The 15,829-nt window shown below is 37.2% G+C and overlaps 1 protein-coding gene across 11 annotated transcripts in view; it reads right to left on the reverse strand.

The window, feature by feature from the left end:
• The window catches only part of ubr4 (ubiquitin protein ligase E3 component n-recognin 4), a 45,569-nt gene extending 30,208 nt beyond the window's left edge, over window positions 1-15,361 (reverse strand). For 5 of the 11 annotated variants that reach the window (XM_058643604.1, XM_058643606.1, XM_058643602.1 and 2 more), the window contains exons 1-26: window positions 15,204-15,361; window positions 13,026-13,123; window positions 12,790-12,893; window positions 12,545-12,674; window positions 12,204-12,346; window positions 11,889-11,988; window positions 11,637-11,778; window positions 11,399-11,523; window positions 11,117-11,241; window positions 10,729-10,788; window positions 10,449-10,639; window positions 10,014-10,113; window positions 9,568-9,705; window positions 9,246-9,363; window positions 8,365-8,406; window positions 5,452-5,639; window positions 4,823-4,985; window positions 4,635-4,720; window positions 4,337-4,506; window positions 3,598-3,877; window positions 3,210-3,342; window positions 2,259-2,338; window positions 1,825-1,953; window positions 1,410-1,592; window positions 1,005-1,127; window positions 689-918 (exon numbers count right to left, since the gene is read on the reverse strand). In XM_058643604.1, the coding sequence (XP_058499587.1) occupies window positions 689-918; window positions 1,005-1,127; window positions 1,410-1,592; window positions 1,825-1,953; window positions 2,259-2,338; window positions 3,210-3,342; window positions 3,598-3,877; window positions 4,337-4,506; window positions 4,635-4,720; window positions 4,823-4,985; window positions 5,452-5,639; window positions 8,365-8,406; window positions 9,246-9,363; window positions 9,568-9,705; window positions 10,014-10,113; window positions 10,449-10,639; window positions 10,729-10,788; window positions 11,117-11,241; window positions 11,399-11,523; window positions 11,637-11,778; window positions 11,889-11,988; window positions 12,204-12,346; window positions 12,545-12,674; window positions 12,790-12,893; window positions 13,026-13,123; window positions 15,204-15,328 (3,506 nt within the window). In that variant the 5' untranslated portion in view covers window positions 15,329-15,361. The remainder of the gene's footprint in view (window positions 1-688; window positions 919-1,004; window positions 1,128-1,409; window positions 1,593-1,824; window positions 1,954-2,258; window positions 2,339-3,209; window positions 3,343-3,597; window positions 3,878-4,336; window positions 4,507-4,634; window positions 4,721-4,822; window positions 4,986-5,451; window positions 5,640-8,364; window positions 8,407-9,245; window positions 9,364-9,567; window positions 9,706-10,013; window positions 10,114-10,448; window positions 10,640-10,728; window positions 10,789-11,116; window positions 11,242-11,398; window positions 11,524-11,636; window positions 11,779-11,888; window positions 11,989-12,203; window positions 12,347-12,544; window positions 12,675-12,789; window positions 12,894-13,025; window positions 13,124-15,203) is intronic. The other 6 variants (XM_058643608.1, XM_058643607.1, XM_058643605.1 and 3 more) reach the window with 3 other exon arrangements.
• Window positions 15,362-15,829: the final 468 nt, after the last annotated feature.

The raw sequence follows: 15,829 nt of genomic DNA on the forward strand, positions 1-15,829 counted from the left end.
GATTAAAAGACAGATGGAAAACATACTTGTTTTTTTAGTTAGGGATGATTGAAGATTTAAGTAAACAGTATAACTACTACCATACATTTACCATTTACACTGGGAAATAGTACATGTCAGTGGGTGTTTTTCGTACAGGAAACACATGGTAATAGGACGTCAATTGTTTTTTGAGACATTAAATGTAGAAGTCCACAAGGCAGTGTTTTAGGTCCACCTTTCTTCTTATTGTCAATCAATTATTTTGAGTTAGACAGTTCTCAATTCTCAGAAGCCATTGAACCGTCCCTATGTCTGTTAATTTTATTTTGTTGGAAATAAACCTTCAGAAGATCATCTAGAACCAGAGCAGTGGCAACACTGTGGAACACCGGAAAGCTTTCAAGGTGATGTCAGTAGAAGTAAAACCACAGCTAATTATGATCAAGTGTTGTTATCAGTCTGAGTTGGTCTCCCAAGTAACAGTTGCTATAGTTGTGTAATTAAAACCATGTTATATTGCCAGCTTTGATTAATTATTTAATTGTATTCATTAATTCAACCATCCAAGCCAAGTGATATTCCACATTTGATTGGGCAGATTTATAAAATAATGCGTACATTTATACATTATCATAATCGTTAAAATAGATTATAAACATTCAGTAAATACAACACAGTACTTTCAAAAAAAAGAATCCTTTCTCACCTTGTAAAGGCTGTGTAAACATCTGTGAGCTGCAGTGTGGCTGGCAGCAGGTTCTTTGAGATATCTGAAGTCTTGGGGGTGTCTGCCTCAATGGCAACCTTGGACATATGTTCATCTAAGGAAACCTGCACTTTAGAGATGACTGCATCCAGTGTATAGATGGCTTGTAAAGAAGGTAACTGATGAAGTGGAAGAATGGTGTTTGGGTCAACACTGGAGAAGGTGGAAATCTGTAAATGACACAAATTGAATAGTCAAAGACTGACAAAACTTTAAACAATATACACACACCAGTAACTACATAGTAAATCATAACCTGTGTGGCAATGTACTCTTCTGCCAACTCCACATCGTATTTAACGGTATTGCACTTAGCAGCGGTCATGTCAACAAGGGAAGCTGCTTGGTCTGTTTTCATTCCCTGCTTCATCAAGTGTTCCTGTCAGTGATGACATTGAAAGAATCATATGTTAAAATTAACCACAATGAAAATGATTAAGTACATTACAGAATTAAGAATGGGGTACAGAATACAGTGTGAATTAGTAATCAGAGGGAAGTTGCATTGAATTTATTTAAAGAAAGAAAAATAGTTATGTGTAGAATAACTAAATGTAGCTATGGAACAAAGTTACATGAAATATATATGAAAGAAACGTATTTCCTTTGTCAACTATCGCGCTAATAAACAATTTTGCAGTTCTTTCAGTTGTCAACTGACCTTGATCCAGTTTACATAAGTTGATACTCTGAGACGTGAAGACCATCTCAATGTGTGCAGGATGTCACTCTCAGTGGGATCACAGCAGCCAGTCTTTAGTTGCTCCATGTAAGCTTTTGAGGGGGGTAAAACTCCCAGAATCCTCCATAGTACTAGGAAGCAGTACTGAAGGGAGCATGCCTCCTGTGTGAGGTTTTAAACAAACACAGTTAAACAAAACAGAAATGTACTGCTACTGATCCTAAATTACTTGAAACGGTGGTTTGCAACTAAATAATGAATAACATGCAGAGGATGAATTTCCCCACAGGGTAAATAATGTTAATAAAGGTACGGTCACTGTGGGCAAACCTATGCCATTGTTTTTTGCCCCCAGTTGATAAAATTTGTGGTTTGTTCATGTGAATGTTCTCACCATAGGAGTAATGGGTTTATTCTCCTCTCTTCTTGCCGTGTCAAACTGAGATCCTGCGGTCAGGAGTGAGATGAGCCACGCATACAGTTCGTCGTATTTCACTGCTCCATTGAACAACTTTGGAAAGACCTTAAGAGGGAATACAGTTTGGATGCAGTGAGACAGGGAGGGTGATGAAATTTTTTTTTTTAATTATTTAGAATGCCTCAACTGTTTGGGCCAATCCTGTCAAACAGAGTGAGAATGCTGAGAACCTCTAATATAGCTATTATGACATATGTAGGTATTTATTGGGTCTGAATTCTTTCTGATTTTTTTTTCAAAAGAAAGCATAGTCCCTGACTGAAAAAAATCAGATAATATTATCTTTCCATAACGAATTCATCTAAATTATATTATTGTTGCATTAAATAAAGCCATTAAAAAGGTATCACCTTGCTGTCTAGCCTGCTGATGTCATCTTCAGATGCTTCAGGGGACAGAACACAATAGAATTTGGGCTGAACACTTGAATCTGAAAAAAAAAACAAAAAAAAAAACATGAAGACAAGTTATTTTCTCATCTACAACCAATGAATAACTGCTGTAAGAACACAGACAGTATGATTACATTCATGTTAAAAATGTGTTACTGAGGTTGCTAGCAGTGTGAATGTGGGTAAAACGTGGTCATAGTCGGTTACGTTTATTCTACTAGTGTGATTTTTATTTTATTTAACCTTTATTTAACCAGGAAAAGAATCATTGAGATTAAAATATATTTTATAAGAGTGTCCTGGCCAAGACAGGCAGCACAGTCATACATACATTGGTAGGTAGACAACCAGTGCTCAAATAATATTTATCCTAAAATAATCTGGTGGTCAAAAATGGTTGAGGAAATGAGTGAGGTTTTGTAGATACAGGTGGAGCTGGGCAGTATGGCTTACAATTCATATTGCAATAAAATTTTACTTTAACACAGTAATGGTTTATATTGCGATATTTTCTTGGGTATGTACATTTGTGCACTTCAGAGTTCATTCCCCACTTGCTTGTTGACCTGGGCATACAATTGAGTGCATGCCTGTGTGTCTTGGTGTGTGTTCTCAACACTCTTGACTGTGCAACAGTGAGAGAGCTGTGGGGCAGGGAAATTAATGAAAATCCCAGACAGAATAAATTTGTGACATTCAATGTTCATTCTGTCGCCACACATTGACAAATATGTGAGAAACCCTGTCTAAGATGTTAACAGAGCCATCAGACAATGAGGTGTTATCACAGTTGACTGGTATAATAAAAGCTATACCATGGCCAAATTAATCATTTATACCGTTGACCCCTAGGTAGAGCAATGCTCTGGTCAGTAGCTAAAAAAAGAAAACCTCTTTCTTTGGTCTTACCTGATGAACAATGTTTGCCCCAGTTCTCCTCCACCTCCTTGAACCCATAGTAAAGTGGGAGACTGCTGTGTTTGCTGCCATCCTGAACAGAACTTGGCCCAGTTGAAGGTGGGGTGAGAAGGTTGTACTGCACCTGCAATTTTTTATGATGAGAGTAGCTAAATTTCTTGAAATTACAGTTCAAAACACGTTTATTTATAATTATCACCTTTAGAAAAATTTGGATTTGGAAATTTAATACAGTGAGTACATAATTTGGTTATCATGTTTTAACAGTGCAATCCATATAACATAAAATAATAATTATCAAATCTAAAAACCCTAGTAATATACCTATCAAAGCATTGTACAATTTACCATCAGGAAAGAACAGAAAATAAATGTTAACCTGTTCAAAAAGGTACAAGGGAGCCTTGGAGTAATGGCGCAGCAGATAGTCAAAAATCAGCAACAGACGGGCCAAGTTGAGGGGCACAGCCTTTAGCTGGGAGTCTCTGCTCTGTGCCACTTCAGTAACAGCCTGAGTGACCAGGGTGAGGATTGACCGTCGCCCACACTCTGACAGATTGTGGAACAGAAGCAGCAGAAGCTGGAGGTGCTCTACATTGAGGTCATCTTCTCCGTGAACTGAACCCTGGATGGTGTGCTGCTTCAATGTTCCCAAAAACCTGACAGCAGGAAAGTAAAAGATACAAGAAAGAAGAAATGGGAGGATATTATATTTATATATTCAATATAGAATATATAAAAGTGCAAGCCAGAATATAGTGTATGTATATAGATAGATAGATAGATAGATAGATAGATAGATAGATAGATAGATATATATGTATAAATAAAATAACAAAAAAAGATATAGTACATGATCTATCTATTTCCAGAATTCAGGTGTGCTTCACCACTCGCAGTCTATTGATTTTTAATCCTTGTGGTGCTTTATGCCATTTCATGCTATTTTACCCTCCTGTAAATTATGGATGATCAAGTGGAGCTTTATCAATGAGTTGTGTTGTTTTTTTTAATTAATGGTCAAATGCATTACAGCTTGAATAGTTTGGGTTTTTTTTCAACTGATCTCCAATTAATATAGTGACAACATTAAAAAAAACAGGAACCAGATACAATACCTTTCCCAGACTTTCATACATTCTGGCACATCTGGGTCTCCTTGCACACTGGCTTTGTGCTGCCATATAAGGACAAGTCTGCACAGGACTGACAGTGATTGTGGATGAATGTACAGAGGCCAGGGACCATCAGAAAAGGGTGCAACACCTAACTGCTGAAGAAGGGTGTTCTGGGAATGACAAGAAGTACAATAATAAGATACTGACACAAAATAATCCTTTGTCATTATTACTACAGGTTAATGCAGCCAAATTTTGTGAGACGTTTTATTTGTTGGTTGGAACCAAGTCTTCTTACCTGCAAAGCTGGCGATGGCAGGTCTGATGTAACCAGAGTGTGGTTGAAGTGATACAGTGCTAAAGAAAACACTTCATCTGAGGAGCCTGAATAAAACATTTTTTTAATTAAAACCTGGTAGCAATTGAGCAAAGAAAAACAAATTAAGCTACATATTACAGATAATTTGCATTATAAGCAATTTTTACCTTTACCTTTTACATCTTTGTCCACGTCTTTGATGATACTGGCTAGTGTAGCCATGTGCTGCTCTGTAAGAGACACACTCAGGTAGTTGCGGATGAAGTTGTTCCTGGACTTGAGCATCGAGGTGGTGATGAAGTTTAAAATGCTGGAGGCTAAACTGAGGAACTATGAGAACAAACAAGTGTGAGGTGACAGTTCTATCACATATTAAACTTATAAAGATGAATAACCAAATGACAAAGCTAGTGATGGAAATCATTTAGATTGCAATGGTAATACTACTTTATTTGATACTGCTTATCAATCCAGTGCTAGTGGTAATCTTATTGGTTCTTTTTAAAAGAATTAAACAAAATAAGTAAAGAGCAAACAATTTGCAGATGCACACAGATCTCTTCTCATAACTGGGAAAAGTGCAAATCTGTCATAGACAAACAACATCAAAAACATTTCTAACTACCGTTAGAAGCACCACTAATGTCAGCTCTCATTGATACTTTGCAGTACTTCAAATTTAGCCCTGGGCCCATTTAATGTCAGGTTTCGGTACCCATTCCGAGACATAGAAACAGTCAGATATGCTAGCATCAGGACAGTGTTATTCTGTGGGAAAAGATCAAGGTGTTCTCACCAGCTCTGGATCTTTACGGCCAGCTAAAATGTTGCCATTCTCACTGGGATTCTGCTTGCTAGGGCTCTTCAGTCTAGGAGATGTTTCCAAGGGTGGAAGTGGAGGTGGTGGTGGGGGGGCTACTTTTTCTTTGGTGGGTGAAATTGTCTCTTCAAACCAAAGCCCCAAGATGGGTTCACTGTCATCATCTATAAAAAGAATGTCAACGTTATTTATATGAATTTCTTACAGTTGACCTGAGAAACATTCCAAGGCTCACAATAAACAACTGAAGCGGTTGCAGTGTCATCAAAAGGCAAAATGTAAAAAGCTTAAAACTAGTTCTTGACACCTACAGCACTGTGCAGACAAGAGGCAAACACTGCAGTAAAAATGTGAACATATATGGATGTCTTGTAGGTGAATAACCACACTTAAACACAAAATGTTTTATCTTCTTATAACATTTCACAAGACAACAACTCTGAATTACTGTCAGTGAGAAGGAGATAAGGTTTACTGACTGCAACAGGTACTGAAATTATATTGACAGAGCTTATTCTTTAGTGTCTCTCTTTCTCACTGGAGATGCAGGAGAAATTAAGTATTAACTCAACATTTGTAATCATCAGAACCAATACCCTCAAGGCTGTATGACATCACTCATTCACACACAAGCTTTCAACAGATGAAACAATGAGGGAACTCATGACACCACAGACCTCTACAAACCAGTCACCCCACCTACAAAATTATCAGGGGAGTGGAACTGATAATCAAACCCAATAGTCCAGAGAATAGGTCTAATCAGAAAGCACCTGCGTGTCTGGACCATAGATGGGCTTTTGCTAGTTTTTAATATCTTAAAGATTTTGGGGAAAATATAAATTGATGAGGATTTTAAGTTGGGCCCTTTATAAAAACATATTTACACAATTAAAAGAATGAAATATGAACTAGTTCATAACTAGATCTGCGAGTGCACATAAGCAAGTTTCTTTTCATACACATACTATTGTTGTTGTTGTTCTACTGGCAATTGTGATACAAACAATGCTTGAAAGAAAAATGTGTTGGCACTATCAAACGGAAGCTGTATCTACAAAACTAAGAACTAGGTATGTGCAATATAGGGGGAAAAAAAATGATGACATACTTTTTAAAATAGAATTCGATATAGTTCAAATCAATGTAAGACCACATCAGTATTGCATTGATCCATAGAGCGTTATAACGACAACATTTCCCATTATAACGAGAAAGTCAGCTTTAATGATCGATTGTTGCGGTCTGTTTACATCACGGCGGGAGTAGTCTGAATGTGAAGAGGCTCTGTTTGCTCAGAGGTTGACAGCTGCAATGAGAACTTGCAGCTCCTCAGTTGGACAGTACATTCCTCTTGCAGTTGTAACGCATACAGAGTTTCTCCACTGGCGATGCGCAGGTTCCTACCACACACTAGTGCGAATGAGTCCATGACAATGATTATTGTGAACGATCACTTAACATGTTTAAAATTTAATCTTGTGCACTTTGCAGCAGCAATGACGCCCTATTGTGCATAGCTGAGGGTTAAGGTTCTTCTGACTACATCTGCCAGCTTAAGATGCTAGATTCGCTCTCTTAAACAATCACCCCGCCTCTCCCTCTCACTTTGGGTCATGTAGGTCCAACTACATCTTGTTTATCACCCAACCTGCTCAATATCTGTGGCTGCTTCCCCATTATCAAGCTAACTTTCTAAAAGCTAGTTCATACGACCAGAGGTCCCTCACATTAAGCCTACCCTTGCAGGTGGTATTAATTGGACATTATTTAAATATATTTTTTTAGCAACATGATTTTATCTGAAAAGCCCTGGACTGGAGGCACAGCCAGTGTATGCAAGTATGAACACATTACTCCCAATTAGGGCTGAAACAATTACTCAATTAATAATCAACTACTAAATTAATGGCCAACTATTTTGATAATTGGTTCATTGGTTTCTTTGCTCCATATAACAAAGAAATAATTAAATCTGAATACTTTTGGTTTGTGGACAAAACAATACATTTAAGAACATCATAATTTCCAGGTTTGAAAAACAATGATCAACATTTTTCTACATTATATGGACCAAGCGATTACTTGATTAATCGAGAAAATTATCAACAGATTAATCAATTATGAAAATAATCAGTTGCAGCCCTGATCCAAATGAAAAAAAGAAAAAAAATTGTAATTTAAGGATATCACTAAGTTGATAATCACATTTGCATGCAACATACAAAAATTATAACTATTCAGGTGATAGCAAGACACAGCATAGTGTCTTTAAGCCCATAGTTTACAAGCACAAATTGAATTTGTTGCATTTAAGAATAATACCACTCTTTGATGTGGGTGCACTTAAATACCTGCAGACTGTTCATGTTGATGTATTAACTTATTTCCATTAGCCATCCCATTATGTCTAAAGATGTTGTATTTGCAATGACTGTATAGGGAAACATGGTGCCAGCTCTTAAAAGCACCTAGAAAAATATTTTCATCACACAAAGCCAGACATTTCATTGGTTAATGCAAATGCTGGTATTAATGACTCTTTTCTATTCATCATCCAGCTGTCTTGTTCAAATTTAATGCTTGTAAAGGTAATGATGAGCACCCACATTTCAACACCACTGGTATTATCCTTTGAATCACACTGAGCCACAGATGAGCCTCTTTGACAAAAAAAAAATCAAAATTTAGTTCAAGTCAATTCAAACAAGAAGCATGTTTCAGAGAAGGAGCTATTTTGCCAAAGCCTCTTCACCTGTGGCTCTGTCATTTTCTGAGCTATTAGGACCACAGCTCAGATCATAAATTGTGAGACATACAATAACAAAATGAATCTAGGACAGTGAAGAGGACACCAAGTCTTTGACCTGAGGACAGAAAACTGCTGACCTGAAACACAAGCTGCACTTGTCTTCTCCTGTCTTCTTTCTGCTGAAATAGTAGACACTGTCATCTACACTGTCATTGTGTGACCAAGAAACAATAAAAAATCTTAATGCTTATCTGTGTGTATGTGGTTTGTGCTTCCTGGGCGACCCACTAACTAGGGTTGGAACGGTTCGGTTCATATCATGGCTTTGGGGTCATGGTTTTTGGTTCAGTTAATTTCTTTTAAATACGTTTTACACTCTAGAAATAGTATAGGTCAGCATCAGATCTATAGCTTAATGTGTTATTGTTAAGGACATTTTTTAACAGCAAGAGGGGAGACATTGCTGCACTTAAACATGCTTTTCATTTATTTGGCAAAAAATCTTGAAAGAATTGGTTTTCTTATCACAATAAAAACAGACTAATACGACTCTTTCCTCCTTGTGCTGTCAATTGTCCCACTGTGGGGGATGTCTCTGTAGATGAGTGTTGACTCTAGCATAAGCAACATGTGTTGCACAGTGCTTGCATACAGTTGCGATTTTATCCACCACTTTTTTACCACCTTCATCATTGGTAACACGAAATCCAACCTGCAGCACTCAACACTCCATGCTCGCCTTGTACCAAAAATAAGTAAATCTGACTTGGCCTTCTCGTTGTGCAACCTAAAGCTGCTATACTAGCATGTTCTGTGCTGATGTAATCGCTTTAATCTAGGGCTGTTGCTGTGAGAGAATTTCTCCATGCTGACTCTCTCGCTCTCAGTCACTCTACACTGAGAGCAAGGTGAGATCTTGTCCAGCCACATGCAGTTGTGGCAATTGATTGTCATCGCAGTTCACTCGTTACTAACATGTTTTCTTTTTTCGCCCGACTTCGATCTAGTGTGAAAATACCTTGACTGCTATCCTCCTCTGTGCTGCTGAAATCATCCTCATAGTAGGTGTTTGAATCTGTAGAAGCGCTGGCATCACTGCTGACTGAGCCCTTCCTCTGCCGTTGGAGAACACAAGCCTGACAACAGCAATAAAATAGCAGCTTTAAAGCATGATCATTAATTTATCTAACTTATCATGTTTTTTAATCAAGCCATAAACTTGGTTAGAGATTGTGTGTAGAGGAAAAGCACAGTCGCTAAAATCCCCATTTTTGTGAAATGAATGCTAAAACATATCAATTCCACAAAATAAAGATATGTAAATATGGATAATTTTGTACCTTTTTGTAGGAAGTTGAGAGAAGGGTGAAGAGAAGATTGGTTAGAGGTACAGAGTCAATGAGCCTCTGGACCCTCTGGATCGAAGTATTCCGTGCCAAGATGTTGAGCTCAGCTGGTGGCCCATCACTAACCAAACCCTGAAGATAAAGGGATAGAAACAGTTTAAAAAAAACATGATTCATTGTGTAAATATACTTCATTTTCGGGACACTTTTGATTTGTTTTGTCAGTTCAGTGAAATTGATTTGTGTAAAGCTAAATCAAATTAGTGGTCCCTTTGCAAATTGTAATTTGTTGTCGGTGAAAACAGACATCAAACAGACAGTAAAGTCATGTTGGCAAACCTAAGCGAAGAAATTAAGCCTTTTGGTTCTTAAAACAATTGGAAGTTTCAAGTTGGCATTCAGTGTCGTGTTTCCAGTGGGGGTTAAGGGGTTTCACTTACCAGGTGGAGAGCTTCAACTTGCAGATCCTGGAAAAGTGACGTCAAAAGTTTGATGGCATGATTGGCCAGGATAACAGACAAAACTCCAAATCCTTGGTGCCTTCACAAAAACAAGTAATAAAAACCAAATTAATGCACTCAAAAAAAATGTAAAACTCTACTTTTAAGGGGTGGATTCTCAGTCATCCTGGTAAGGGTCTCTTCAGGAATTGTATCAAGCTGCTGGAAACTCAAGCAACAAAACAAAACTGATGGAGGCATTTAAAAGTAAACAAAAAATAATAATAATCTAAAAACCAAAAAGGACATCAGAAATAAGAAGATAGTACTGATAAACTCACTCTATACCAGAATCATCTGAAGATTCTAAGATAAAAATGGAATAACACCAAAACAGAAAAGATATGCATTTAATTCATATTTATTGGGAATTACCCTTTTCCAGGACCAAGTTTAGGCGATCCTGCACCATCCTTTGTGCGAGCAGCAATATCCCGGACACGAAGGGCAGCTAGGGGATCCTTCTCTTTTCCTTTATCAGCCAGAGCAGTTGGGCTCAGGTTAAGAATCAAGTACAGGCTGTTTAAAAGGCACCAGGCTCCGAGCAGCTGAAAGTTCTGATAATGCTGCATCCACAAATAAGTTAATAATTAATTTCATAGACATCTCCAACACATGTTTGACTTCTTGTACAATACTTAAAACTAGTATTTACCTCTCCTCCAGCTCTGCGGGAGCTGCTGATGGCTTGTCCTATCATTTCATAAATCTCCAGCTGTTGCAAACATAAATTGTGTCTTGTTACCATTTTTTTTTTTTAATGTTTTGCATATTGCTATACAGCATAGTAGGCTGCAACTAACAATTATTTTCATAATTGATTAATCTGTCAATCATTTTCCAGATTTGTTTGTTTGGTCGACCTAAAAATGATGATGTTCTCAAAGGTCTTGTTTCGTCTACAAACCAAAATTATTCCGTTTTAATTTTATCTTTCTTATATGGAGCAAAGAAACCCTAATGGGCTATAATAAGTAGCATCAGACAATGTCTTACTACTAGCATGTAACTATAAACTGAATGTTGTACTGCATTGTACTCACACATTTCTGGACAATTGTTGCTGCATCATTTTCGTAGTCCTCCTCTTTAGTCCCAGTGGAGGCAGATCTGAGCTGCAAACCACTTCCTACCTGTAGAATGGCCATGCAAGTAGCCACACTCACACCTAAACAGATTTAAAAAACAAACATACTATTTCACTTACATCAAATCATACATCAAATAATGGCCATGAAACTGCTGCATTGTTGTGATAGTTCAGTCAAGTAGACTGCTCTAGAGTCTCTACTGCTTTTTATTTTATTTATTTTATCCACACCCACCAGCATAAAGACAGCTCAATGCCAGCACGGTCATATCCACTAATCTCGCTGGTGTCAAGGGCTCCAGTACTGGCAGGGAAAGTGTGTCCAAAGCCATGGTTACATCAATCACCAGTGAATGAAATCTAGGAAAGAGTTTCAAGTAGTGAAAGTTTAAGGGTAAAAACAAGTTATGAAGAATCTTAAAATACAAATACACACACGTTTGATTTTCAGCTTAAAAATTAAAACTAAATACCCATTGCGGACAGCAGTAGCATCCGCCACTGTGGCAGGCATGATGAAAAAAGAGTTGGCTGATACAGCATCTTGGAAACGGTTGATGTAGCGCAGAAAGTAGGGTAGGTTGAGGCACACTCGCAGCAACTTCTCAGACCCACCTGGACAATTGTTATTTGTGCATATTAATAAATGGACACTTTCTAAACTTTATATGTGACATAACCATAACATTGTTATTACTACAGCAACGTAATAGGTTAAAACTCACCAAGTTCCTGTAAGCTTGACACATTCTGAGAGACAAAGGCATTTTTCATTTTGGTCTGAAGAGCCTGTTCTGTGGTTTGGTCATCACAATCACTCTCAGCCTATAATTGGGGAGGGTGGGTAAATAAATAGACAGATAAATAAATAAATGATGACTGTTATTGCAGCCAAAGAGCTATTGTTTTGTGCACAGAAATTTAAGTAACAAATAAATAAAAAGGATGTTCATTTTTTAGTAAAAGAAATAAATCTGAGCTTCTGATGACAGTAATAGCAAGCTTTGCAGTAATAGAGAAGACTGGTCTACAGTACTCACCTGCATTTGTGCTGATGGGGAGGCCAAAATGGTTGTAAGGTCAGGGTTAAAAACTGATGTTAGTTGGTTAAAGAAGTTCATTTGTACTTCTTTTTGTCGAAGCTCTGGATTCACAGCGGTGGGCAACTCTTTCTGGTCTTCCACTGTTAAAGGAATAGGGACAGTTTTTTCAGTCTCATTCCAGTCCTTTGTATATGTATTGTTTTGCATAAAGGCATACGAAAATATTACCTCACAAATTGAAACCAATGTCAATGTCGAGAAAATCGACTAATTTTATCAAAGCTTTTAATAAATTATAATGTAGATAATTTAAATACAAGTAACAGGGGGACACTTACCATCTGAAAGGGTCTTGATGGTTTGAGGCAACTTGGCAGACTTCATCATAGCAGTGAAAGTAATGATTTCTGTGCGATCTAGTCTGCTGCAGCCAGTGCAAAGTCCTTTTATTAGAAGAATCAGGTGTTTCTATAGAAAATGGAACAATGTTCTCAGTATAAGGGGTAGAATGAAATGACAACAGTATAAATGATAATAACTTCTTTTCTGGAATTTATTTGACACCACCCTGTTGTGTTATTACCTGAGATACAGCACATGCCTCATCTGGGTTCTCCAAACGCAGCAATGAGAACTCAATCAATACTTTGCATGCTGCAGCAACTGAGAGCAACTGATTTCTCGGTACTAGAAAGAATAAGAAAAAATTATTAACTGGTGAGAAGACAATTCACCAAAAGCTAATGAAGTACTCTAGCTTAAAAAGTATTAGCAATCCATTATCCAATGCACTAAAGAAGAAAATAAAAACATACATACTTTGTCCACATACTGTGGTGATGTAATGTGCAGAAAGTGCCACAAATGATGAGTAGAAAGGCTCATATTGTTTGTCGTGGTGAAGAATGTCTGATTCACTGCAATGAAACATGAGCATTGTTATTAATGGGGAAAATACTTGTGTCATGGTGTCAATCAAGAAACAACTTAACCAAAAAACACTATGTGCAATATGACAGTACATGTTATATTACAGAGGAACACCTATTGTTTTATATTATGCTCCATTTTATTGTGTCGCAAATCTCTCAACCGCATTGTTTTTCTTCATTTTAAAAATGTCACAACAGAAACTCTATGAGACAGGAGCACCTTTTCAAAACTGATCTCATACATCCAAGCAAATGAGAAGCTGTCAGAGTTGCTGGAAACCATTACATTACATTACATGTCATTTAGCAGACGCTTTTATCCAACCACAGAATCAACCCAGTTTCTTTACACAAATCATTCACAGAATCATGAACCCTGGTATTTCTGTTATCCATCATCTACATCAACATTTTTTTCTCTAAAGTCACATCCAATACAATATAAAAATACAATTTAAAGTTTCAAAAATATGTAATTCCACATAAGATTAAATCCATCAACTTGTATATAACTCCAAACAAAATACATCAGGCATTCCAAGTTGTCCAGTGGGAAATAGTACGAAATGATATCATGATGAGAACAACTAGGACCTGCTAGTCATATTACCTGATCTTAAAGGCTCGGCCTGTAAAGATTCAAGTTAACCAAACTAACCAATTGGCTTATGGTTAATTGACTTCAAGGTTTTGCTCCTGGTGGACAAACCACTGAATTATGTCTGCAGGTTTATCAACCTACTGGATGGATCAGGTAAAAAGACTTTCTCCAAATTCCAATGGAGCATACAAAACCTTTCTGCTGTATTGAAGTTACAACATTGACCTTATTGTTTTACTTGTGTGCCATTATGAGTGAAAATAATGACGTGCTTTTAACAAGTACATGTTGTGTATATCATAAAGCCACAACGACAAGAGCAAAAGGAAATATGTTTTGATAGACTTGTTTTCTTTTGGCTTCTCCCGCTCCAGGGATCGCCACAGTGGATCCAAGTAAAACAGAATTAGATAATGAATAGAAAAGAAAATACTTTTTATCATACACATTTAACATTTCACACTACTTGTGTGCATTAATAAAACATCGGCTTTTTCTGTTGCAGCCCTCAGTCAATGTTGTCCATCTCTTTTTCTCAGGATGCGAGACACACTTTTAAGCTGTCAATCACAAAAAAATTGTCTGACTTTGATAATGTAGGGCTGATAAGTAAGCACCGGAATAGTAATCACCTGATCAAAAGTGGTCACCAATTTTCCTCTTTAAACGAGAATCAATTTGAATTTCTAGACATCACCTTAGTAAGTATACATGATCACAAACGGAAAAAAGACAAGTGCATTCCATTTCAAATCTCAACTTTGCTGCACTTTGTTTCATAAAACTCTGATATTTATGATATTTAAGTTTTAAGAATATAACAATGTATTGGCAAATGACAAAGTCCATTGTTAGATTAAATATCAAACCATATGTTTATTATTTTAAAAAATGTGGCTTTCGATGAGTCCTTCCTTGTGTTTGAGGTTCGAATTTTTCGTGTACAACCCATAAACACAAATGGTATGATATGATGACGATAAACGGTACTAGATGTTGTCAAAAAAGTATATTATCACTTCAACGCTACGTTTATAAAGGCCCATTAGTTCGCTTAGTGGCTAATGTTTGTGTTAGCTAGCTAATGATGAAGCACATTCCCTTCCCATAACACTGACGTCGTGTATGTTTACATGACAATAGTGTGACATTATCGACAATCCTCCATTCGGCGTGGGCTATGCCTCGTTTTAAACCGTATGAGTTACCACCATGGCCAAGCAAAACAACAATTTGTATACGTTAGCTAACGTTAGCATATTAGCTAACGTCAACCGAGTCAGTACAAGTGCTATTTAGCTCATGTAGCTTTCTAGCTGCTATACTTAGCTAAGTGGGTAACATTTCCCATCGAACTTAACTGAGCTAAGTTAGCCAGTTAGCCAGTCAGCTAACACCTGGGTGGACACAGCCAAAATCTAAGCAAACAGTGACCGGCAATGTATTGACATTTAGCGGGTTTACCTGTTGATTATAGACCCAATTAGCTGAGGTAGGTCTTTTGTTTCAAAAGCTGTGTACGAAGCCGATAAAAGCGGCCGCACTGCCGCTGTCCATTCCTGTTCCCCTTCTCCTCCACTCGACGCCATCTTGCAATCCCGTTGAAAAAAACTAGCCACTGGAAGAGGAAACTGAAAGTTAATCACACGGGGGCGCTCAAAATCTCACATTCCCACAAGAGATGAGCCAAGAGATAAATGATGACATAAAGTAAAGCCATCGTCCGATTAATTTGGTTAGTTTTGGGAATAACGGGCTTGTTTGCACACATAACACAAACATATCATGAAGACAAGAGATGACTCAGGCTTTTTTTTTTTTTTTTTAACCTGATACCAATTCCAATATATGCATATTTACCAATATCAGTCCATGAAATCTTTTTACAAAACAATTTGTGACATGGAGGGGTTTGGAGTGTACTGGAGTTATGTTGTTCATTTTGTGATATTTAATCAAGTGATTTTGACCAGTATCATATGGATACCAATGCTGAATATGTTATTGGCCCATCCCGAATAGACTTTATTTCTTGCCATTTAATCCCATTAAACTGGACAATTTTTACACTTTTATCTCATTGATTTGTA

Source organism: Solea solea, chromosome 11, assembly GCF_958295425.1.
Source record: "Solea solea chromosome 11, fSolSol10.1, whole genome shotgun sequence".
In the NCBI taxonomy this organism is placed as follows: Eukaryota; Metazoa; Chordata; class Actinopteri; order Pleuronectiformes; family Soleidae; genus Solea; species Solea solea.